Raw genomic sequence first — 24,465 nt, 5'->3', positions numbered from 1 at the left:
ACTAGGGGGCTAGTCTCATTTTAAAATATTTAACAATGTAGAGGGGACAAATGTGGTATTAAACATAGCCCTCATTTCTCCAGTCATTCTGCCACATCCATAATTATGTAAATATTAAGTCAATTTATATCCTACCTTGGACCAGACTCCAATTTACAATTTGATATCTACAAGGAAAGAAGGTAATCCAAAATATAATCAGTTTCTGAGATTACATCTCTGTCGCTTGCCCCAACACTTGAGTCTGTGTCAAGGTAAATTTCACTGAGTTTATTCTCAAAGGATGATGCAAATTGTGCATAGCAACCCACCAACTATTTTAGCTCTCCTCTAAAACATATTGATGAAAGCAACACCACACAGTAGGGAAAAGCAACACCACTTTGTTATGTGTATATGAAGTTACAGCAATATTTTTACTGTCTCCAGGGTTGTAGAGCCTGTGTTTAAGTAAGCTTCAATTTGTGCTCGATCTAATATGTCCAGAGAGGTCCTACACTTGCACGCCAATGTTGTCCTATCATTATTCTCAGATCCCTAGCAAATCAAAAGGCTCTGTATTGACAACCTCAAAAACTGTCATATTTAATCTAAAAACGGGGGAAAAAATAACAAAAGTAAATGGGAAGCAATTATTTTAACAATGGTTTCATAAGTGCCCAGCTAGTAGCCATTTTTAAACAATAAATAAGAACAAGAATATTTTATTTAGAAAGCAGAGATTATGCTTTTATTTTCTTTATGAAGCCAAGTATGGAAAATCTTATTGAAAATTCCTCGGCTTATAACCTTTTTGTTTAGCAAAAGTTCAAAATTACAATGGCACTGAAAAAAGTGACTTACAGTTGGTTCCAGTGCTTACAACTGGAAATTTTATTTTAACTTTTTGAATAAATAAATAAATAAAAGACAACCACTGTAGCGTCTCCCATCATGTAGTCAAAATTCAGGCACTTGACAACAGGCATCCACGGTGCCGGCTTCCAACAAGCAAAGTCAATGGGGGGAGATGGATTCGCTCAACGATCATGTGATTCACTTAACAACCATGGTAATTTACTTAACAGCAGCAAAAAAAATCATAAAATTGGATGATTCACTTAACAACTGCCCTGCTTAGTAATGCAAATTCTGATCCCAAATTTGGTCATAAATTGAGGACTAGCTATAGAAATATAAAGGAATAAGAAATAGAGGCTTGTTTCTCTATATTCAGCAAATCTTCCCTTAGTGAATGTTGCAAGATAATATTATTTTCTTATTTGAAAGCATGTCATATTAGAGGCAAAGAAATAGTCTTCCTACATCTATGAAAGGGAAGATACAGCCATAAAGCTTCCAAATACATAACATGCAAAGCTTAGGATAAAAAAAATATCCTGATGTCTTTCAAGAATTTTAAGCTGACTGTGCAAAAAATTAAAATCTTAAATCCTTATCAATAAAATTTTGGCCCAGTAAACAGCTATTCTTAAACTTCCAAGAACCCTGCGATCAATGCAAACCTAAACATACTAATTTGACAATGTAATGTTTTAGGTATCCAGCAGAAATTCCATCCATATCAAAGTATATACCTTCAAGCCAGTCACTAAATGACAGCAGACCACAGACATTTTTATTACTGATAAAGCAATAAAAGAGAAGAGCAATCAAGCTGCTGTCAAATTGCTGGCAGATGACTCCATAATGATAATGCAGCCTTGCTATCTAGTTAAAACAGGTTTTGTGCAATTTGAAGCTCTGAATGCCTTCTCTATCGATATAACAACTCTCCGGCAGATAGAGAATCCACATTCTTTTCCTTTTTACAAAAAGTTTTATTGATATCCTGTTATAATAGTAAAAGTGCTGATAATGACAGAAAAACTCCATAACAGTAAATGACCAAAAGAGAATAAACCCAAAAAAATGGCAAAACATATATTTTTTTTTCCCTTTTTATTGAAAATAAAAGCCATGTGCTCAAAATTGTTTAATCTTTAAAGGAGAAAATTGGACTGAATTCATGGGTTAGAATCACACAGTCAGACTATGCTAAATTATGTCTCTTTCACTAAAAGAAGTCATTTCTTACTTTTCTTTTTCTTTTTTAAATTTGTTATTTTTATAAATAACTCAAGGTGGTAAACATATCCTACACACCTTGCTCCTCCTCATTTCCCCACAGGAGCAACCCTGTGAGGTTGGTTTATCTGAGAAAGAGACTGACTGGCCCAAAATCACCCAGCTGGTTTCATGGCTAAGGCAGAATTGAATTTACAGTCTAATTCAAATGTGTAGTTTTCCACTGCTTTTCAATCGCAAATTTCTTCCTGAGCAATAGAAATACCTTTTACAAAGATTCATTCACATGGAATTAGTAATTAAAATATATTGTATATCTAATATATTAATCGTGTTAATACAATATAACTAATAGTGCTATGTAGCTTTTCAAAGAACAAATGTAAATAGTTATCACCACTAAAACATAAATCGCCTCAAAGTCAAGTGAATCCACATAATCAATTTTCCAAAATCCGCAACTTGAACTTTTTTTTTATTTCTTGGTTTTGCCTTGTTTTCTACCAGCATTCTTATTTCTTTGATCTTCTTTTCCACTAAATATGCTCAGAGATCAGCCTGTCATTTTTAAACTATTTTATTCTCAGATTAAACTCATTGGATAACAATTCAATGATGATTTCCTCAAGCTACCTTGAAAGCATTAGCTACAAAAAGTTATGTAAATATTGTTGCTTTATAAAGAATTGTGTATAAATTATCAGCAAAACTGACACTACATGACAATTAGGGATAGCAATTAGTAATTGAACTGATTATAGGCAAATCAATTGATAAAATGTAACAAGTTGCTGTTTAGAAAGAAAAATGGTATCAATTGGCTCACCAGCTATAATAGCTTTATGTCCACGTTCTCGTTCATTTTTTTTCTTTGAATACAACTGCAATATATTGTTTCCCCAATCTTGTAACTAGCCATTTTTCTTGATGGGAATTCCCTTAACTTGCTGGTAAATATAGGAACTGGGATTACACTGACAGAAATGGTTCCATTAGCCACATGAATTTAGATTACAGAGGGTCAGATTTCTCACCCAAAATTTGTATCTAGCCTTAAAAGATCAGAAATTGAAGCCCTTTCTTAGAAGGCAGTGTACTGAAAAAAAAGTTCACAAAGAAAAGAAAAATAGCAAATCACTATGCTCCTTTCCATCTCCATTCATTCATATTTTCCCTCTCTCATGATTCTTATAATATGAATGCAACTTTATCCCTCCAAAAGGAGAAGACCGTAAGACACACAATAACATACCATGTGCTAGTACAGAGTGGCAGTAGGGCAGGGGATATAAGAAAGATACTCACAAGGAGGCCACATCATCTAAAATGATCCTTTATTTCTAGGGAGCTTAGCTGTACTTTTTCTGTTGAAAGTACCTTACCTTTAAGGCTTCTTTTTCTTTTTCTATCCGCTGGTGATCGAGGTGCACTTTCACAAGGGCTGCCTCCTTGACAGAAATCTCTTCTTTCAGCTGATCAACCTGGTGTGTCATAATCTTTAACTTCTTTCTCATTTCATTGATTTCATCCTAATTGCAGAAAGTCAATGCTCATTACTGGTAACCTTTGTATAAATACAGGTAGACCTGAATGTTACAATTTTCTAATGCTAGCCACATCTCTGCCTTTTTACAAAGATGTCAATAAGAAAAGAAAAGGAACAGGTTTTATAAAAGCACCTGGTGTACTTAGTTTGTGTAGTACTTGATCAAAACAAGTATTATCTATCCCCCTCAGTAAATATAGACTATGGCTTGAATTTGTTCCTTTCCTTTCTTTGAAAAAAATAAATGCTTAAAAAGTGGCTAAGGCTGAAGCAAATTAATACCAGGGCTTTCATTTACACTTGTTATCACTTACAAAGAAACCTCTCTTTAAAATGAATAGCAACAAATCAACTATTCAGCCCCGTAAAATGAGATTAGTGTTACTCAAAAGACATTTTAAGTAAAATAGCTGCTACGTAAGAATGACAAATGATAACCAATCTTCTGAAATAGTATATGTATTTTACAATGAGTAGACTCTTAACTCTATCATCTATAAAAAAATCTGTATCTGTGAAATTCCATGCAGTACCCATGGCTTTAATTTGAAGAAAATATGGCAGATGCAAGTTCCCACAATAACAATTGGGAAATATGTCATGAGGGTAGAGCTGGGAAGGTCAAAGGCAAACAGCTTTGACACCAGACCAATTCATTACCACAAGAAAGTACAGGTGAACACCACTCCTCCTGTCCCCAATGGATGCTGACAACCCATTGCACCGCGCAGGTAGGAGAGATATAAAAATTGAAGCTTGCTTCTAATTTAAATAGGGATTGTATGTTATACTTGGCAGTTGCTGACTTTCTTTCTAAATGATTTTCTTACTCCGTGCAATATCTGCATAAAAATAACTGCCTCCATGGCTTCTATTGTAATATCAACCGAGAGAAGCATGGCTGCTAGAAAAATACAGGATTTGAGGGAAAATGTACTTTTTTGGCTTGATGATAATGATGAAGGTGATTTTCAACTAGCCGAATTCCCTAAAACTTCATCTTTATTTTTCTATTATGTCTAATTCAGTTCAGAAATCTATCATTTCCAGAGCATTGCATTCAGCAAAAATAGATAATGGTAGGTAAAACCAGTAATCAGTTTCATCTTATCAGGAAGGCCCTCATTCCTTATTAAGTAAGAAAATAACTCACCAAGTAATATAGGAAAATCAGAAATGGGTATAATGTTGCTTTTGAATAGAAAGGTAATACATTTTCCAGCACCGATTAAAAGAGCTAACTTTTAGTGAAATAAATACAAGGCTTTGGAAAACAAATTTCCTTAAATTCTTGGTTATTTTTGAACAGAAGACCTGTACTTTGTGAATAAATCGTTATTTCAGAGAAATCAAATATGTAGTATCTAAGAATATGACATAAAACAAGAAATCTTGTTATGTAAAGATATAAAATTGGGTAGCATGATAATATGCATTAGTCATCACTAATACCAGTTGAACAATTCTAATGAAAACTGGAGACATTGCAGTCTTGGGTCAGTACCCAAAATACTCCATAAAACAACAGCTGCATAAAATTAATGTCAGGTATTTGACAGAATATGGTTTCTAAAACATAAATCAGATATTGCTCACCTATGTCAAATGTTTGGTAAATAGTCCTCTCATTTGCTACTATAAATCTCCAGATCACTTTTGGAAGACATATCATTCAGCAACACTACTGTACCCCTGGGACTATATGAGATCTGACTCAATGTGTGTCTCGGTGTCATTTTGTCATCAAATACATATGCAAAAGGTTGTCCTCTGACAGCATTTAGACAGAAAATTATTTTCATAAGTACCACTAGGGTAATTAGTATGCGTAGTATAATTAAGAAAAACAAAAATGCGGAAAATATCATATTAGCATTGAACTTCATTCAAGATTATCTCAAACCAAAATTAGGAAAAAGAAGCCAACGAAAGTGATTTTTGGTACCTGAGCTTCAATTAAGTTTTTACTATAGAGGTTTCTATCTGATCTCACAGCTTCATACAGATTTTGTTGCTGTTTTAATTTTGTTTCAGACTCTGCTATCTTCTTTTTGTAGTCAAAAATCTGCATTTCCCGTAGCTTGATATCTTCCATGTGATGAAGGACCTGTTACAGAAATCATAAAATTAACACCACCTGTATATAGAATATGCTATGGATAGATAAAGTTGATTTTTGTAAGGGCTTCCCATCATGTTATCAATACAGCAATATTGGGTAACTTGGACTGTGAATGAGTGGCCCATTCCCAGTAAACTCTTAGGAAATTGAACCCAGTGTCACATTTCAAATTCAATATCTTAATACTATTGTGTCCAATAAGGAAGGTTTGGCTTGAGGATGAATTCAAAGCCACCGAATCTACAATTTAAACATGGAAACAGATACTATGGATGCTTACCTTATCATTTTCCAACTTAAAATCCATTAATTTGTAAAGAAAGAAAATACAAGATTTTTTTTAAATAAAATAATGAAAATGTATCTACATAGTATATCTTACTGTAAACCTAAAATAAGCAGTTCTTCCTCTAACATAACTATCTGTATTTTCAAAAATTAGCCCATATTTTTCTTTGTTATTGATGTTGTTCCTGCTGTTGGTTTTTAAGGAAAATAAGCATCTTTATATAACAAAGCTGGGAAATCTCTTGGCCATCATTTTTGTATAAACACAGAACTACACAATTTTAACCTAATGCCTCAAGAGTTGCTTGATGACTTCATGAAAATATGCATTTCCCAAAATATTCAGCTCTTCTTTTTTGGACACAACAGCAGCTATCTTCACTGCATGTAAGATATTGGATAGGTTGGAAGACATTTCTCACTTTGAGAAAGAAGAGTGATTTCTCCTTCATGGTAAGGTTTTGTTACAAGTTATATTTGCAGTGGGATAATATTTTATTCCATAACATTCATAGAACTGTTTCAAAATAAAGGAAGATAGAAATAAATAGCTCTCCCTGCAAAATAGCACGTTTAGTTAGAATTAAACCAAGAAGTCTCTTATTAACCAATATTTCCTAAATTGTCACAATAAAAACACAATAAAAACACTAAGGCAAACAAATTGGTTTGGTAGGTAAACTTAATTTCCAAAACATATAGTTAACCAAAGTACGGTTATCTACGTGTTTAAGCAGGAAGTATAGGGTTGCATATTTGAGCAAAATTTCATTAATATCTCAATTACTTTGAACCAATATATAATTATATAATTATAGCAGGTGATATGGGTTACTACTTTTCAAATGAACTTACCATGGCCCAAACTCAATTTGTTTCTATTCCAGAATTAAATTTGTACTTTCTAAATGTATGTTAATAACTGGTACTATATTGTAATAAGCACTTTTGAGGTAATACTTATTATTCACATCTGAAAAGTTTGTCATGTGGTCCCATCTAGATAATAAGGAATTGTGTCTTCTTTTCCATACATTATAATAGTTATATATTAAATATCCTTTATTTTGAGAACTAATCTTATGCAGTGGACAGACTTTCATTTTGGTTAAAAACAGCTATCATATTACCAACCCACATGTCTGAAAAGGAAAAATAAGCATAGTCATTGTTATTCTTTCATAATAATCCTTGGGAATCATTTTGCACATTATGTAATGTTCACAAATCACAGTATTAAAATAACACACACACAGAGCCTCTGCTTCAAAGGGAATTTAAATGACTAGTTTCTTTGAAACTAAGTCAGCAGAAGATGATTTCTTTTTGGCTACCTCAAAAGGAAGTATATATTTAAGTGGTCACTATCTCTCTCAAATAATCTCTTGTTAGCAAAAATTACATTAATTCCGTAGTTATGTAGTCTGAACAAGTTATCATCCGCTATAATGTTTCTCTTAGCTCCACACCTGATCTACATTAGTTTCTCGTCTAATTTCTAGGGAATCCTACATTTCAAATTATATTTGACAGCAGTTAGTGTGCTGAAGGGAAAAGTACCAAAAAAATAAAAAAGTGAAACAAATACAACAATTTGTTGTTGTATTCATTCCCTGATTCAGAAAGTCTTTGATATTATGTCATTTTAATCTCTTTTTCATGCTGAAACTGTTCAAGAATCATTAAATACTAAGTCTGCTAATTTAAATATATACAATTGTATGCCTAAAGCAAATGTGACTTGAGAAATATAAAATGAAATGATAGAATACTGGTTCTTTCGAGCAAAAATGGTTCAGTCAAAACTTCCATTGATATACTGGCACTTGCTTTAAATCACTTATCTTTTGATCATACAATACAGATATGTTTGGAGGGTGATTGCCTGGATAATTGTTATGATTGTGAGCTTGATGTCATTCTATTTTGGACTGAACACACGTATAGATCTTTTTTTAATCCAAAACTGACCAACCAATGAAATCAAATGCCATCTTTCTACCCTTCTCTCATCCCACCGTTTGGCTATTGTTCCCCTCCTCCTCAGTCCATTCTCTCTACCTATCAGAGAAGTGGTTCTAAAGGGAAGCTATTCAGCTGCGCAAGGAGGAGGAGATAGAATATCAGCACCTAACTATTCCCTCCCATAAAGAAAAAATAATATTTTTAGCTTCCTTTCCCTTCCTTTCAATTACTCTTCTGTCACACAAGATCTTAAAGAGTTGGTGAGAAATATCTAATTATATACAATGTAATCAGTAACCCATATTTGGTTAGAAGAGAAAAAGAGGCTGGAGGATTAAGCATAATCAGCTGAGAGAGCGATTGCAGAGATTTTGAAACAGACTGGGTGTCTTGCAGCTGATATTTAAAAGAGCATGGCTAGCCCTTTAGTGAATTAATTTCATAGTAGCTGGAAATAAAATGGCAAAAGCTATAAAGAAAGGGTTTAGGAACTATAAAGAAAGAGTTGGACGGCCATGTTTTCCATAAGGAGAGACCAACTTACAACTTATTTGTCATAACAGCATAGAGGAGCACTATCCAGAAACCAAGAAATGCTTAGAATATCACTATTTTTGAATGGTACTAGGGTAGCTGTCGATGGATGAATTGTGCTTTTAGTGGCATAAAAAGGGGGAGAAAACAGATTCATAATGAGTTACAAAAATAGGCTTGGCATTAATAGGATGACTAATAAAGTTTTTGTTAATAGGCATTTTGGTGGCACTATAATCCGTTTATGCAGAAAGTTAGTGTACCCTGTTAAATACTTGTGTGTTAAAGAGAATAGACTTCACAATACTTCCTAGTTATTCTGGAACCTTTCATTTTAATTTTCCATTCCTACACGCCTGCTAATTAACAAAATCTCATACAGCCTTCTCATAATGGACATCAAGTTAGGAGAGGCTAGTTTAGATGTGGTTCCCCCCACCCTTTTTTTTCAGATTATTATCTACAGATATCAAAGTAAAAAGTTATATGAATAACACAGAGGGATTTTATTAAAAGCCTTTTGTTCTAAAGACCATTGAAATGAATGAAATAAAATCCACATTCACAATCACGGAATTAAGTCTATCTTTCAAAAAACTTTCTCCTACCTTCTGTGTGAGATCACTAGCTTCATTAATGTAACGATCTCTCTCTTTCTCCAGCTGGAATATAATCTTCCTCTGTTTCTGAGCTTCATCTTTATAATTCTGAATTTCTTCTTCTAGGTTTTTCTTGGATTGTTCATGGAGCTTAACAAGGTTCATCTGTTTTTGAGTGACGCTAGCAGCCTTCAGTAAGTTCTATAAAAATAAAAAATCCATGCAGCGAAGTTTAGTAATGCCAGATTCTCATAATCAAACTAAGCACTGTATAGTTTCTAGACCAATGCCTTTAACTGCTTTAACTGCTATAGCAAACCGGTTCTCATACCGGAGATCTATGCTTACAAAATACACGTATCTCTGAAACAGCCTGAATATACTGTATTTATTTATTTATTTATTTATTTATTATTTATTCACACTTATAGACCGCCCCCTCTCCCGGAGAGGACTCGGGGCGGTGTACAGTCACTAAAATACATTATAAAATACATACATAAACAATTAAATTAATACTGGTGAAGGAGGTTATGAGACTGTAATCGAATAATAAATATAATACGTTAAGAGTATTATAGAGTAATCAGTATCAGTAAAAGTGATAAATGTGTAGAAATGAAACACTAAAACTACTAAAAAAGTGGAAGGAGATAACCAAGTAAGACAGAAAAAAATTATCATTCCATGTAGAATCCCGAGTGTTCTTTGATCATGGTTGATTTCTTGCAGATGTTTTAATATCCAACTAAATAATTTAATCAGTTACCTAGATTACATCAGTTCTGTAAAATCACCAAATGTCTCTACAGTGGAACCTTGAGTTATACTGTATTTGTCACACTATAAGACGCTCCAGACTATAAGACAGACCTAGCTTTTGGGGAGGAAAATAAGAAAAAAAATCTGCCTCTTCCTCTCAACAATTTTCCTCCTTGCAGTAAACAGTAAAGACCTGGTGAGCTTCAGCACAGCCTGATTTAGCACAAGCAGCACAAGCAGCTGATTGGCGGTTGGGATTGGCCTCCCGGAATACCACCTCTCAACTGTTCCAGCTGATCAGCGCTATTCCAGAAGGCTGATCCAACCACCAATCAGCTGCTTGTTCTAAATCAGGCTGTGCTGAAGCTGACCAAGCGGTTTGCTGTTTGCTGCAAGGAGGCAAACTGCTGGGATGCAGAGGCCGAAGGAGGGAGGGGCAGAGGGTAGGCACGGCATTGGCAACATTCATACATAAGATGCACAGGCATTTCCACCCAGACATTTGGGGGAGGGGGTGTCTTATAGGTGAAAAATACAGTATATGTTCCTTTCTATTAGAAGGAGGATATCATTTACCTGTGTCAAAAAATAAAGTTGTGGAGTAAAAAGGAATATCTTTGGATAAGAGATAAAAATCATATCTAGACAGAATTACTGCCCTTAATTACTAAGGGAGAGGGAGATTTCTTTTGCTACCCATAAAAAGATAAATTAACCAATGTAAAGAGGGGTGGAAGTATAGGAAGAAAAGAAGGGTAAAGGGTAAAGTGGAATGGATATTCTGTCTTGTATCAAGGCCAGAAAAAAAATGAAAGTAAGCAGTTTGCACAAAGAAAGTTATTATTTACATGTTCCTGAGACCTGGAACAGGTAAAAGCACCAACATATCATCTTATGCCAACCAAAATATCATCTTATGCTACTTTAAAATATATTATCACTTAATTATAAAACCATTCCTAGGCTTCCTGGTATCTTCTACAATGTCATCACTTTAAACTACTATCATAGTGATCTTTAATCCTGTGTCAATTCCTCAAGTATATTTCAGCAAATAAATATCAGTGCCCTGTGAAGTAGACACTATGATTTTCATATCTATGTGAAACACTATCATAAATGCTTTCAAAATCATAGCAATTTATTCTGTGTACGTATATGCGAGTGCTTAATATTTGTGTGACAGCACAACAGCTAAAAATCAGATCAAGAAGATAAAGATCAGATAAAGACTTGGGTGAACTGCAGAATCAGATGTACTGTACAGTATGTACGTACCTTGTTCAGGATGTCCCTTTCTCTCACCAGTTCGTCTATAGCCTTCTTATCAATCTCTGCTTGCTTTTTTGCAGCTTCCAGTTCTAAAGTACAAGAAAAAAGGATTTACATACTTAAATTGTATGGAGAAATGAAACCTAATAGAATTGTTTCATTTTTCAAAAAAAACACAACCACCACCACTTGTTTCTATGTTCCCAAACCCCGCTCCCTTTACAAACATAACAAAATGTTTGCACTGTAGAGTGCCCCTGTTCAAGACTGGGACATCTTGCCCTCTTCTGAGATATTTCTTTCAACTCATCATTCACCACCACTTTTTCATTTCCTTTTTTTTTTCAATAAGTGATCATTTCTTTGCCATAAGGACTCTTTGGTCCAAAGAGTTGGGATGCTCACCAAGAATACTGGACAGAAGGGCCATAACCTGTAAAAATGGGGAATTGACCCTACTTAATGTGGTGGGAGATGCACACAGGAGAGGGTGTGCCTTCAGATAATAAGTCTAGAGCCATGTATGGGCATGGCAGTTAATACCTTGAATCGCATTCAGAAGCCAATTAGTAATCAATGCAGCAATGTCACCTGAGTTTATCAAAACATGCCCTTCTCTGCCCAGACTATCATATTCCATGCTGGCTGTGGTTTCCATTGTGTTTTTTTAAGAACAGCCCATGTAGAGTTCATAACAGTAGCCCAAATAGGAATAATCAGGGCTTGAATGACTGTGAGTAGGGCTTTCCAATCTAAGAAAGGTTGCTGTTGATAAACAAAATATAATGGGGCAAATGGCTTCCTAGCCACAGGTGTTACCTGCCCTAACATAGAAGCTGTGAGTCTAGAACTCCCAAACTAGACAACCTCTGAGTGGGGGAGTGTAACTTCCCTAGTTATTAAGCCCACAAAGCCACTTCATGTTGGCCAAATTCAGTCAAAGCCTGTTCTCCTTCCACTCAGAACCTATTTCTGTCTTTCTAGGGATCACTTCATATGAACACCTTCAATGGGTCTGTAGAGAAGAGAAATAAACAATAATGACTTTGTGTTGTTGTTGTTGTTGTTGTTGTTGTTGTTGTTATTATTATTATTATTATTATTATTATTATTATTATTATTATTATTATTATTATTAAATAGCATTGGTGTCAATGGAGGTAGAAATGGAGGATTTCTAAAACAAAAACAAAAAAAGCAACAGTGTATAAAATGATTTAAAACAAGCAAATATTAAGAAGCTGGTGGGGAAGATTGATTTTATCTGAATGCAAGTAATCCAGGTCAGACCATCGTACGTTCACCTTTCAATAAGTAAAAAAGAGAAACTGGAGCAGAACCACACAAAAAAACATTGTTTCTTACCCTTTTCCAGTCCAGTGATCTGATTTTTAAGGGTGTCCCTTTCACATTCTGCCTGCGTTTTGTTCTCCTCTACAACACGTAATTTTCGCTGCATTACCTCTCTCATTTTGGTTAGCTTTGCAATCTCCTGACGCATCTGGGACACTTCATCTTCTCTTGCCTTTGAAATACGAGTGAATAAGAATGGAGAGATAACAATTAATACAAATTCTATCATATCCATTTGCTACTCTCTGTAGAATTGGGAAAATGAAAAAAATGATAATATTAAATCACAATATTACAATAAACTTCCAAAAATATCTAAGGCATAACTTGATTCCCTCATACTTTCTTTTCAAAGTTTTTTTTTCTTATTTAAACAAAGAAACAAAATCCTGAGACAGGAAACTTTTGTCACTACATCTAGCAATACATATCTAAGGACAACTGAAGATAACTGCTAGACATTATTTTTTCTGTTTAGCTTTCTCTAGCATCTTCTCTGCTAAATTAAATAACTACAGTAAAAGAAAGGCCTGTGACAAATCAGGATACAGTCCTAAATATCTACCTTGCAAGAGATCTTATTTAATCTAGGGCCTATTTTTGAGGAGGCATTCATAAGATCATATTACCAGCCGCTAAAAATTGAAATGATATGTTTTTTGTATGCATGAGTTTATAATGTGCCAAATTAAATATCTATATTTTCTCCATCCTATTGACTCCTAAACATGGGATATGCCTGTATTTAAAACCAAAGCTGAATATATATATATATATATATATATACGCTCATGCTACAACTTTCAGCATCTCCTTAAAATATGTTTCAGCGAAGGGACATTGGCAGATGAGACAAGGTGCGTTGGGCAGAACCTGGCCATGTTGTCATTACCTTAACATATTTTCCTGAATCGAATATTGAGTATCCTAGACTATGAAACACCAACACGTTCTTGATAAATTAGAAAGTGGGCTGAAAATAACAGAATCAAATTTGACAAAGGCAAAGTTCTTTGCTTAGAGAAGAGAAAACAAATTTTCAGACAATCATGACAAACACTCACTTGATAACAGTAATTGTTATAAAAAAAATTAGGATGCTGGTTGATCACAAATTGAGTATGTTTTCCTCATGGGGATGTTAATGTTCGCTCCACCACTAAAGCCACAGAAAGTATGTCATTATACTTAGTATTGCCTCCCTAGCCAATCTTTACGATGCCTCAGCAATGAAAATGAAGACTGGTACTTCCTTATATATTTATTATGGGATAATTTTCATGGTTTCCCTAGCTTCCCTTTTCTTTCCACCAAGCACATCTACCAGCAGGAAACCAACCACGAATCATCCTCCATAATTTATAGTGAAGAAAGATTGGGGGCTTCTGGAATTTCTGTTCAATTTAATTCATTCCCACCTTACAATCACCAACCAATCAACCAAAAGAGGTTAATTTGTTTTTCTTTTCCCCTATACAAAAAATACTATCTGTTAGAAAGAGCTGATATGCAGAAGGTATTGGCTAGATTAGATAAAATAATACTGATGAATGGTAGTATCATGAGTTTCATTTTGGAAAAAGATTGTCCAATGTTTTCAGACATGAACCAAAAAAAAAAAAAGAATAGCACTAAATAAAAATAAGAAAAGGGTTAGAGACCAACATGGAATAGAAAAGACCCAGTAATTTAAAGAGCACATTACAAAAAATAGTATGCATTGTTACACAAAATATATTCAGGATCAAACTAGACATATTAATTTTGTGAATTCATATTTCTGTTGCGTAAACAGTAGCTTACAGAGGGAGAGAAAGAAGAAACACTTTACTTCAAGCTCACATGTTTTTCTAAACCTATTCTTTGAATTTCAACAAAACTCTTAGTGCCAAATATCAAATATTGAAATATATGGCCTGCAAATACTAATAATCCATAATGGATTATAATTTCAGAATTGGTATTATTATGGATATTGCCCTGAACCTACTCTCAGTTCAGTGGTTTTCTGCTGATTCTCCTGCATTAGTTGTTCTATGGCTAGACTGTGTTGCTCGTTCTCTAGCTGAAGCTTGGTATTTCTTGCTGTAGCTTGTTCCAGTTCTTTGGTGGCTCTTTCATTCAGAATCTGCAAGATTATGACATAAAGAAGTTAATTTCTTTGGAATCAGATTTTGCTGTACAACTCAGTTTGCTTCTGGTTATTACATGCTACTTATCACCGTAACAATAATCTAATAGATGAGATATGTGATAACCCCTTGACATCTGTAATAGGAATGGAGCTTCCAAGTTAACACGGTGGGTAGAATTCTTTTTCTAGAATCAGTTGAAGGATAAATGTTGTAATGACAGCTTGCCATCTGGGAGACAAAGTGTACATTTTTAGTAATTACTATAAACAAACAGGATAGTTTATCCTGTTTTAATCTGCAGCATTTTAAAGGATCTATTAATTTTAGCTACTCCTATATTGATGAAAAATGTTTATTGCTCAGTAGCAGAGGTCCATCTTTATCACTGCAAATAGATCCCAGGTCCAGTTGCATCAAACCCAGTTGGGACACAGGTAATCAGAAATTTTAACACATTATAATGGCCATAAATATTTTAAAAAGACCTAGAAAAACGATTAGTGATAGGGACATGGTATTTTACTAGTCAAAATGGCTTAACACTACCTGTTGAATCAAATCTTGGTTCAGGGAGTAGGAAAAAAGCATTTTCACACAGTTACTACCCTCATATGTTATTGTGGGATTTTTATAGGCAATTTGTTAAGCAATAGGGAAAAACGGAATGCTAAGAGTTAAATGGGCATTGATTCAGCAGAGTAATTTTTGGAATTTATGGTACTCACATTCCTAGTTTTTCCTCCCATCACTAATCCAACTTTACTGAAAATAACCTTTTTTGCCCTGAAACTATATTGATTATAAATATAATTGGATATGCATATTCTCTAGACCTGCATATCAACGAAGTATAATATTAAAATACAAAATAACAGTAAATAATTAGAAAGTGTAACATGCAATTTTCCCTTCTGCTAGTCGAATATGAAAATTCCTAATTCAAATTATCAAAGTTCTTTTAAAAGAACTTTTAAAAAAACAGCCCAGACTGTTTAAAACAAATATAACATATTTTGTGAAATTAAAAAAAGATACATTCACCTTGCAGCTGGCATTGTCTTCTGCTTTGCATATCTTTAATTAAGAACTTACATTTTTGTGAGGAAAAAATTTGAATGATCAAGCATTACTGTTTTAAACTGAAAATGCACAGTACGTTGTAGATGCAGAGTGTTATAGTAATGTGTGGAATATATAGGTAGTCCTTGACCTATATCCACAATTAGGACTGGAATTTCACTCGCTAAGGCAGTCAGTTGTTACAGGAGTCATCAAATAAACAGACTTGATTTTATGACCATGTTTATCATAGTCATTAAGAGAATCTGGCTTTTCCCATTAATTTTGTTTGTTGGATACCAGCTGGGAACATTGCAAATTGTAATCATGTAACCACAGGATGTTATAAAGTTGCCTAAATCATACTAAATCAAGGGTCGTCAACCTGGTCCCTACTGCCCACTAGTGGGCGTTTTGGGATTCCAGGTGGGCGGTGGGGATTTCGGAGGTTAAAACCTCCTTTAGAACTAACGCGCGCGAGAATGCGTGCGTTAGGGATTTCGGAGGTTAAAACTTCCTTTTGTGGGAGTGGGCAGGCGAGCGCAAGCACGTACACAAGTAAACACGTGGGAAGAGGAAGGGGAGGAAACTTCTCCGGTCGCGCCTGAGTTGGTGGAGCACAGGCAAGCGCCGTCCCATCGCCAGGGAAACAGTGAGTGAGGTAAATCACATGGTTGCTCAGATCACACGGGCACAGCCCGAGAAGACATTTCTGAGAAGAGAAACTTCTCACGTCGGGCTGCACCCGTGTCATCTGAGCAACCACGCGATTCACCTCACTCACTGTTTCCCTGGCGATGGGACGGTGCTTGCCTGCGCTTCACCAGCTCAGGCGCGACCTGAGAAGTTTCCTCAGTGAAGCTCCTGAAAGGGACGCAGGCTCAGCCTGCCAGGCTGCCACCGCTCCACTGAAGACATTTCTGAGAAGAGAAACTTCTCCGGTCGTGCCTGAGCTGGTGAAGTGCTAGAAGGGGGGTGGAAGGAGCAGAAAAGACAAAAAGGAGAATGAAAGGGAGAAAGAGGAGGTGGGGGATAGTGGGATCCTTGCTGCTTTCTGAGCTTGGGGGGGGGGAAGGAGCAGAAAAGACAAAAAGGGGAAAGAAAAGGAGAAAGAGAAGGTGGGGGATAGTGGGATTCTTGCTGCTTTCTGAGCTTGGGGGGGGAAGGAGCAGAAAAGACAAAAAGGAGAATGAAAGGGAGAAAGAGGAGGTGGGGGATAGTGGGATCCTTGCTGCTTTCTGAGCTTGGGGGGGAGCAGAAAAGACAAAAGGGAGAAAGAAAGGGAGAAAGAGGAGGTGGGGGATAGTGGGATCCTTGCTGCTTTCTGAGCTTGGGGGGGAAAGGAGCAGAAAAGACAAAAAGGAGAATGAAAGGGAGAAAGAGGAGGTGGGGGATAGTAGGATCCTTGCTGCTTTCTGAGCTTGGTGGTTTTCTTACAGACATTTCATTACCAAACTAGGTAACAGCATCACTGCTAGAAGGGAGTGGGGTTGTAGGGAAAGGAGGAGGAGGAGAAGTCGAAGGACAAAACTGGTGGGCGGTAAGGAAATTTTTCCATCAAGAAAGATCCATTAGTGGGCGGTAGGTAGAAAAAGGTTGACTACCACTGCGCTAAATGATGATCATGTGACCAGGGGAGCCATAATTTTGAGGGCACTTTATAAATCTGTTTTTTCAGCATCATCATAACTCCTAAACATCATTAAATGAATGGTTATTAAGTCGAGGACTGACTGTATTGTCATTTGATCCCTGAAAACAACAGTATCAAAACTGACTTACTGATATCACCCAGAATTTTTAAATAGATCCTTGCATCTATATATATAAATGCAAAAACACTCATGCAGGAATCACGAAATCTCCAGAACCATAAAGTCTACAAACATGAAATTTGGCACATATGTTCCTCTTGGCTTCTAGGTGCTTGGTAACAAAGGATTTTTCGAAATGACCATCAGAGCATTAGTATTTCATATATTATTATTAACATGCTCTGATGCTAAGCAGTTAGACATTCTACTCCCCCTCCTAACCTGAAAACTTGGAGGTGGGCATGGCCAGCGCATGACTCATCCAGCCTGCTGGCTGGGAGTTTGGAGAGGAGCCTGAGGGAGAGAAGGTAATAAGATAGGTGGGGCTTCTGTGGGGCAAACCTGAGAGAGAGAGAAGGTGATAAGATAGGTGGGGCTTCTGTGGGGCAAACAGAAGAGACAATAAGATAGGTGGGGCTTCTGTAGGGCAAACCTGAGAGAGAGAGAAGGTGATAAGATAGGTGGGGCTTCTGTGGGGTAAACCTGTGGGAGAGAAGAGGATATAATAGGTGGGGCTTCTGTGGGGCAAGCCTGAGGAAGAGAAGGGGATAGGAGAGGCTTCTATGGGGCAAGCCTGAGGGAGAGAAGGGGATAGGATAGGTGGGGCTTCTGTGGGGCAAGCCTGAGGCAGAGAAGGGGATAGGATAGGGGAGGATTCTATGGGGCAAGTCTGAGGGAGAGAAGGTGAGAAGATAGGAGAAGTTTCTGTCGGGCAAGGCTGAGGGAGAGAAGGGGATAGTATAGGGGAGGATTCTGTGGGGCATGCCTGAGGGAGAGAAGGGGATAGGGTAGGGGAGGATTCTGTGGGGCAAGCCTGTGAGAGAGAAGGGGATAGGATAGAGGAGGATTTGTGGGGCAAGCCTGAGGAAGAGAAAGTGATAAGATAGAAGTTTCTGTCCGGCAAGGCTGAGGGAGAGAAGGGGATAGGATAGGGGAGGGTTTGTGGGGCAAGTCTAAGAGAGAGAAGGGGATAGGATAGGAGAAGTTTCTGTGGGGCAAGGCTGAGGAAGAGAAGGGGATAGGATAGGAGAGGCTTCTGTGGGGAAAGCCTGACGGAGGGAAGGGGAGAGGAAATTTCCTGACAGTTAGAACAATTAATCAGTGGAACAGCTTGCCTCCAGAAGTTGTGAATACCCCAACACTGGAAGTCTTTAAGAAGATGTTGGATAGCCATCTGTCTGAAACGGTATAGGGTTCCCGGCTAGGCAGGGGGTTGGACTAGAAGACCTCCAAGGTCCCTTTCAACTCTACTATTGTATTGTATTGTATTGAGGAGATGCTGATGGTAACTACTCATTAATTTTCAAGCTGTAAGTGTTAATTTATCAAGCCCGATCACATAGTTTCGTAGCAGAGCACTGGTATTCAGCTAGTTAATGTTATAAGGCACAACATTCTCCTATGAGTCAGATTCCCTTTCTTGAAAATAGACTGTTTTGTTCCACTGGAACAATTCCACTGAATTAATAATTTTCTTTGTCACCTGCATGACTCATGAAATTTCCAAAATAAAGTTCCTTCAAAAAGAAATATGTTACAATTACATAAGTTCTTTTTCTGCTGGCTAAAAATGCTCCTATAAGGTTTCTGCAGCATCAGGGGAAATGGCCTGGGGGAAAAAATCAACAAATTTCAGATGATACTTTTAAGTCTAGGACAGAAAAACACTAGGAAATTATATTTTATTTTTTTAAAAAACATCTTGAGATCTTACAGTATTACCTGCTTACAAGGGGGAGCAGCATTTCAACTGTTTTTTTTCCACCACTACCATATCCTAAAGCCAGCCTGGGTGAACACATATAGAAATGCTGAAATTTCTGGAATATTTTTATCCATGATTTAATTTATTATCTTCTGAAGTCAGTAACTCCTATTATGTTTTAAATGTGGTCTTGGTATAAGAACTTAAAATGTGTGCTAATGAGAATCTTCAAAAATACCTTTTGTTCCTTCAGTTGCTGTTCACATTTCAGGAGTTCTTCCTTGCTTTTATTTAAACCCTGCTGCATTGTCTTTATATCAGCCACTTTGAACTCTAATTCATTTTGAAGTTGTTTCAGTTCTCTTTCCATTTTTTCTTTCTTTCGCGTCTCCCGTGAAGCCTCATTTTGACGCATCTGGATTTCCTGATGGAGCTATAACAGCACCAAGCACAAAAATTCTAAGAAAAAATCAATGCTACATTAACCTGTTGAAATATCTTAACTAGACTCATTATTTTTTAAAAGAATATGTTTGGAATTGTATAATGTAACTAGACAAATTGTGATTCACTGGTCAATTCCTTTCAGAAATATTTCCTTACAAGATTTTTCAATGCCTTCAACAATGACAAACTTCTAATGTCCTGCCTTCACTGGAAATGTTGAGATACATTCAGAGATATATCTGTTTCAAACTGTATAGACAAACATCAACATGTTTTATCACATTTTGTATTACGTCATAAACTGTTTTCTGATAATTTTATGTCATAAAATGTTTTATAAAATTTGCCAATTTTCAGTCCCATGCTAGTTACGGGTCACAGATGTTAGACACATTCTATAAATTAACCCCTTTGAGATACCTTGATTCAAAGTTTGTTGCACTGTGATGCACTTGTTTCACCCAGTTAAAGGTTACAGAAATTAGAGTTTTAATACTGTATGAAGGTAGATTAGAAATGGACAAGGTAATGGCAGAAATTGCAAAGCAATATTTGCAAAACAGCATTAAAGAAGTGAAGTTAACATGAAAAAATGGTGGCAAAGATTAAATACCAGATAAAAAAGCGAAGAATACATGACTAGAATATGTCAAAAATAATTTTGTCCAATTGATTTGACAGAAATTTAAAGGAAAAGTGAAATAATTAAAATAGAGTAAGATTCTGGGATTGAGAAAGCAGAATCAAACATTTCTCTTTTTTAAATATTAATGTTATTAAAAGATACAACCACAATGATAAAAAACTAATAGGAATTAAAAATAAAATAATAAAGGAAATCATAGAAAATTTTATATATATTATATATGTGTATGTGTGTGTGTGTGTGTTGTATTTGTGCTGATAAATAAATAAAGGGAGACTAGTATAGATCTATTTCAAGCTATTTAGCTCTCATCAGCTAGCCATACCCTTACTGGTATTTGAACCTGGGCTGCATACATATTAGGCAGATATCTTAGCCAATGGTCCTCTGTAATGGTCCTCTGTAATGAGCCGAAGGACAGAAATATATATATTCCCATGTAAGATTTCAGCGGTCTCACTCGCCATCTTCAGGCTGGGTTTTGGGCTTGATCGGAAGTGTGATTGGAACTGCCGTCTTTCTATAAATCTTGGTGGGGGGGGATGTGGAGTGCTGGCTTTGTTTCAGTAAGTGGAATGATTGGTTGTGTGGTTGTATCATGATTGGTAGATTGGTGCTGATTGGTGCTGGCTGTGTGTCTATTGTTGTTTCGTGTTGTAATGGCCTGAGTGGTGGGTGGGGCTCGTTTGTTGACTAGGGCTGGTTTACAGATGTCTGGTAGGTGGGAGGTATCATCACGTTTATTCATGTTGTGGGGGTGTTTCTCTATTTCGATAGCTTCCATAATTATTCTCTTGTTGAAGTGTTCTGTTTTGGAGATTAACCTGGTTCCTTCAAAATTAATTTCATGTCCTGTAGCTTTAAGGTGCTGGAAAAGGGAGGAAGTTTTTTCTTTTTTTCTTACTGTGTTCTTGTGTTCTGCGATGCGTGCATTTATTCTCCTGTTTGTTTGTCCTATATATGTTGAGGGCAGATTTTGCAATGTATTTCATAGACTCCTTGGTTTTCTAGCTGGATTTTGTCTTTGGGGTGTCTTATGATGTTGGGTATTTTTTGTTCAGTGTTGAAGGCTGTCTTGATATATTGTGTTTGTGGAGAATTTTGCTGATTTTATAAACGTGACAATACCTCCCGCCTACCAGATCTGAGCATTAAACTTCATGATGAAGTTAAAAAAATCAATGATAATGACTAAAGAAAAATTGAAAAGTATGAGAATTATGAGAAAAATTGTGTGCATTACGAAAACACAATTCAAATTACCCTACATCTCAGCCAGAAATCTCTGATTGGATAATAATAATTAGAAGGAAAGCAAAACAAATTATTATCAAGATCATAGTTATAGGATGGAAATCTAAAGAACTGGAGCTACTTCCTTCTTAAATAATTTAATATTTAGATTTCCATAATAGTTACAGTAGCATATATTATTCAGCATTCCATACTAGAAAATTTTGCAACTTGTTAAGATTTGAAATATGAGATTTGAAATATAATTTTTAAAAATTCTCAGATTACTGCAAATCTGGCCAAGAAAAAAGAAGTGCCTTACAGAAAACAAATTGTTCAGAGAAACAGGGCATTGCCCTATTCTTGACATCCTCCCATAGAACTGCCAGAAAAAGAAGTAAGGGAAATGAAATAACAGTTACGAGCTAATAAAGTAAAATTAGCTCATAAAAAGACTAGCAATCTAGTCAAAGCAACAATGACTTTAACACAATTACACAGACCTGAGCAATAGTAGATTCTGCTTCAAGTTTTGTCTTTTCTGCCTCTTGCTGTTGATCTGACATATTCGCTACACTGTCACGTAACTTTACAACTTCTGCCAAAAGCTGGTCTCTCTCTTTTGTTACTTCTTCTTTAAATTTTAACAACTCTCGCAAGCTGAAAGAAAACAAATCTCTTTTCTGAGTTGAAGTTTCTTAGAAAATAATTTGTTAGCAAAATTTGCTGGCATATTACTCTACTTTGATTAACCCCCACTCCAATTGTTAATTAAATTAAGTTGTGATCTTCTGATTTATGTTGGACTTTCTGATTTATTTGGTGCCTCAAAGTCTCACACTTCGGCTGAGATATACAAGGGCACTAAGGAATCTCCCGAAGATAACATTTCATTTATGGCCGCAATAAAAAGGGGCTCATAGATAAACATTCCATCCCTCACTGTGATATCTCTGACTGTCTAACCAATGATATATGTACATGTGAAGTTTTCCATACATGAAATTGTATCTTTTCTTACGTAGTTCTCTTGCTTATGAATTTGTATCCACCACCACCCCATTGAAACCAATAAAAGGGACATGCAGAGATAGATCTGTGCGCTTCCATCCCGAGAACACTGTGTGAATTCTCTTATTCGGCTGTTCCATGGGAGGCCCGCCAGCGGTATCCTTACAAAATTACATATGTGACACAGTTACTAAAAAATATCCATATTGTACAATGGTTTCTTCAATGCACCTGGAATTTTTCCTACATCCTCTTTCGGCACTACTGTTGAAAACCTGGCCTGTTTATGGAACATGATAATAATTAGATCAGTTTACCCTCTTTCTTTACACAGTGTAATGTTGAGCCCCTTGGTTTCATGGGGAAGTAGGGCCAATGAAGCAAGAGAAGTGCTCATTTGAGCAGAAATGGAGAAAATCTCAGAATGAATCTGACCATTAAAAAAAGGAGGCAGTGAAGAATTTATCCACAGTCAGAACAGATTTGTGTTGGTTTTTGTGTTGCACTCTGTTGTGGCAGAACAATACCACAGGGTTAGTAAACAAGAATAGCTGGTGTTTTGCTATGAGCAGCTTGATTTTATGTACACAGGAGGTTTATCACAATTGCTATGATTTGAATTCTATTGTCAGGGTAGGGTATAGTCTCAGTAATGCACCACTTCTCTTTATAGAGGAAAAAATTGATTATTGTCTATTTAATTATTTCACTCCCTATTTATGGTCTCAAACAGCATAGTTTACAAACAGGTTTAACTTGCAAACCATTATCCATTCTAAGGATGTAAAATGTAAAGTTTTAAATACATAAATCTAAAACAAGGGCAGTATTTACATAACATTATGCATAAATTAATACATATAGCCTCTATAAGAAATAATCATGGATAACAATATTTTCTAATCTCTCATAGGCCCAACTTACTTGTGCTCTTGACCCAATGACAATCCAGATCCTTGTTCTACTAATTTAGTTAAGTTCATAATTTCCTCCTTAAGAGACATGATGGTTTCTTTTGCTTTCTGTTCTTTCTCATATGCTGCATCCACCATTTTCCAAGCCTTTTCGATCTCCTATTGTTGGGGAGACAATAACAGTTACACATCATACGGTATTTAACTTGAGAATCACAACCGTTCTTTAATTTCCACTTTAAATAATTTCATATTTAGATTTCCTTAATAGCTATAGTAGCTGTAATGCTATTCAACATTCCATACTGGGAAATTTGGTAACTTTTTTTATTTTTAATTTATTTATGTCAGACTATGAGTTTTACCTAAAATTCATTGGAACAGAGCTTTTAGGAGTATGCAGTAGCCAAACATATAAAAACTCTGAACTACATTAGGAAAGATTTTAATATCTCTCAGCAATTACATAGAGAGTTGAGGATGCAACAAAGGATGCAAACAACAACACAGAAGCAATATACTACTAAATATACCACTGTGTTGCTTCCTCATCAACTCAGTACCACCAGGAATGGATGTTTATTCTTCTTGTTTTTTAATTCAGTTGTTTTTTGGTCTGTTTAAGAGACAGATGAAAACAAGGTCATCCTGTATTTATGGTCTTATGCTACATTGCCTGCTATGCCTCACAGCTCTGTTTCACTATCCACCTTGAGGGAAAGCAGTTTGAGAATAACATTATAAAGAAAAATAAGGAGACTTGATGACCAGATAAAAGAGTAAAACAGCTCACAACATCTGTTTTAATGATTCTATGGTGAAATAAAGTCTAATTTTTTCTTAGGTTTATTCATTGAACGTCCTCAGGAAGTGATAAGAGGTAGTGAATGACTGATTGTGGTTGAATATATGAATGTTTTTACTAATCAGTTGCTGTCTAATTTGGGCAAATGAAAAACAGATCAAAGGAACTCCTGACAATTCAACGCTACA

The 24,465-nt window shown here is 35.9% G+C and overlaps 1 protein-coding gene across 1 annotated transcript in view; it reads right to left on the bottom strand.

The window, feature by feature from the left end:
* CFAP58 (cilia and flagella associated protein 58) overlaps nucleotides 1-24,465 on the bottom strand; it is a 68,950-nt gene that overhangs the window by 33,477 nt on the left and 11,008 nt on the right. The window contains exons 3-11 of the mRNA XM_081954192.1: nucleotides 23,483-23,631; nucleotides 22,051-22,207; nucleotides 19,460-19,654; nucleotides 14,499-14,636; nucleotides 12,521-12,680; nucleotides 11,162-11,244; nucleotides 9,131-9,322; nucleotides 5,559-5,720; nucleotides 3,450-3,596 (exon numbers count right to left, since the gene is read on the bottom strand). Of these exons, the coding sequence (XP_081810318.1) occupies nucleotides 3,450-3,596; nucleotides 5,559-5,720; nucleotides 9,131-9,322; nucleotides 11,162-11,244; nucleotides 12,521-12,680; nucleotides 14,499-14,636; nucleotides 19,460-19,654; nucleotides 22,051-22,207; nucleotides 23,483-23,631 (1,383 nt within the window). The remainder of the gene's footprint in view (nucleotides 1-3,449; nucleotides 3,597-5,558; nucleotides 5,721-9,130; nucleotides 9,323-11,161; nucleotides 11,245-12,520; nucleotides 12,681-14,498; nucleotides 14,637-19,459; nucleotides 19,655-22,050; nucleotides 22,208-23,482; nucleotides 23,632-24,465) is intronic.

This window comes from Natrix helvetica (assembly GCF_964273705.1).
Source record: "Natrix helvetica genome assembly, chromosome: 5".
Taxonomy (NCBI): domain Eukaryota; kingdom Metazoa; phylum Chordata; class Lepidosauria; order Squamata; family Natricidae; genus Natrix; species Natrix helvetica.
Note: the sequence above shows the minus strand (reverse complement) of the source record. Positions and strands in the feature narration are given on the sequence as shown.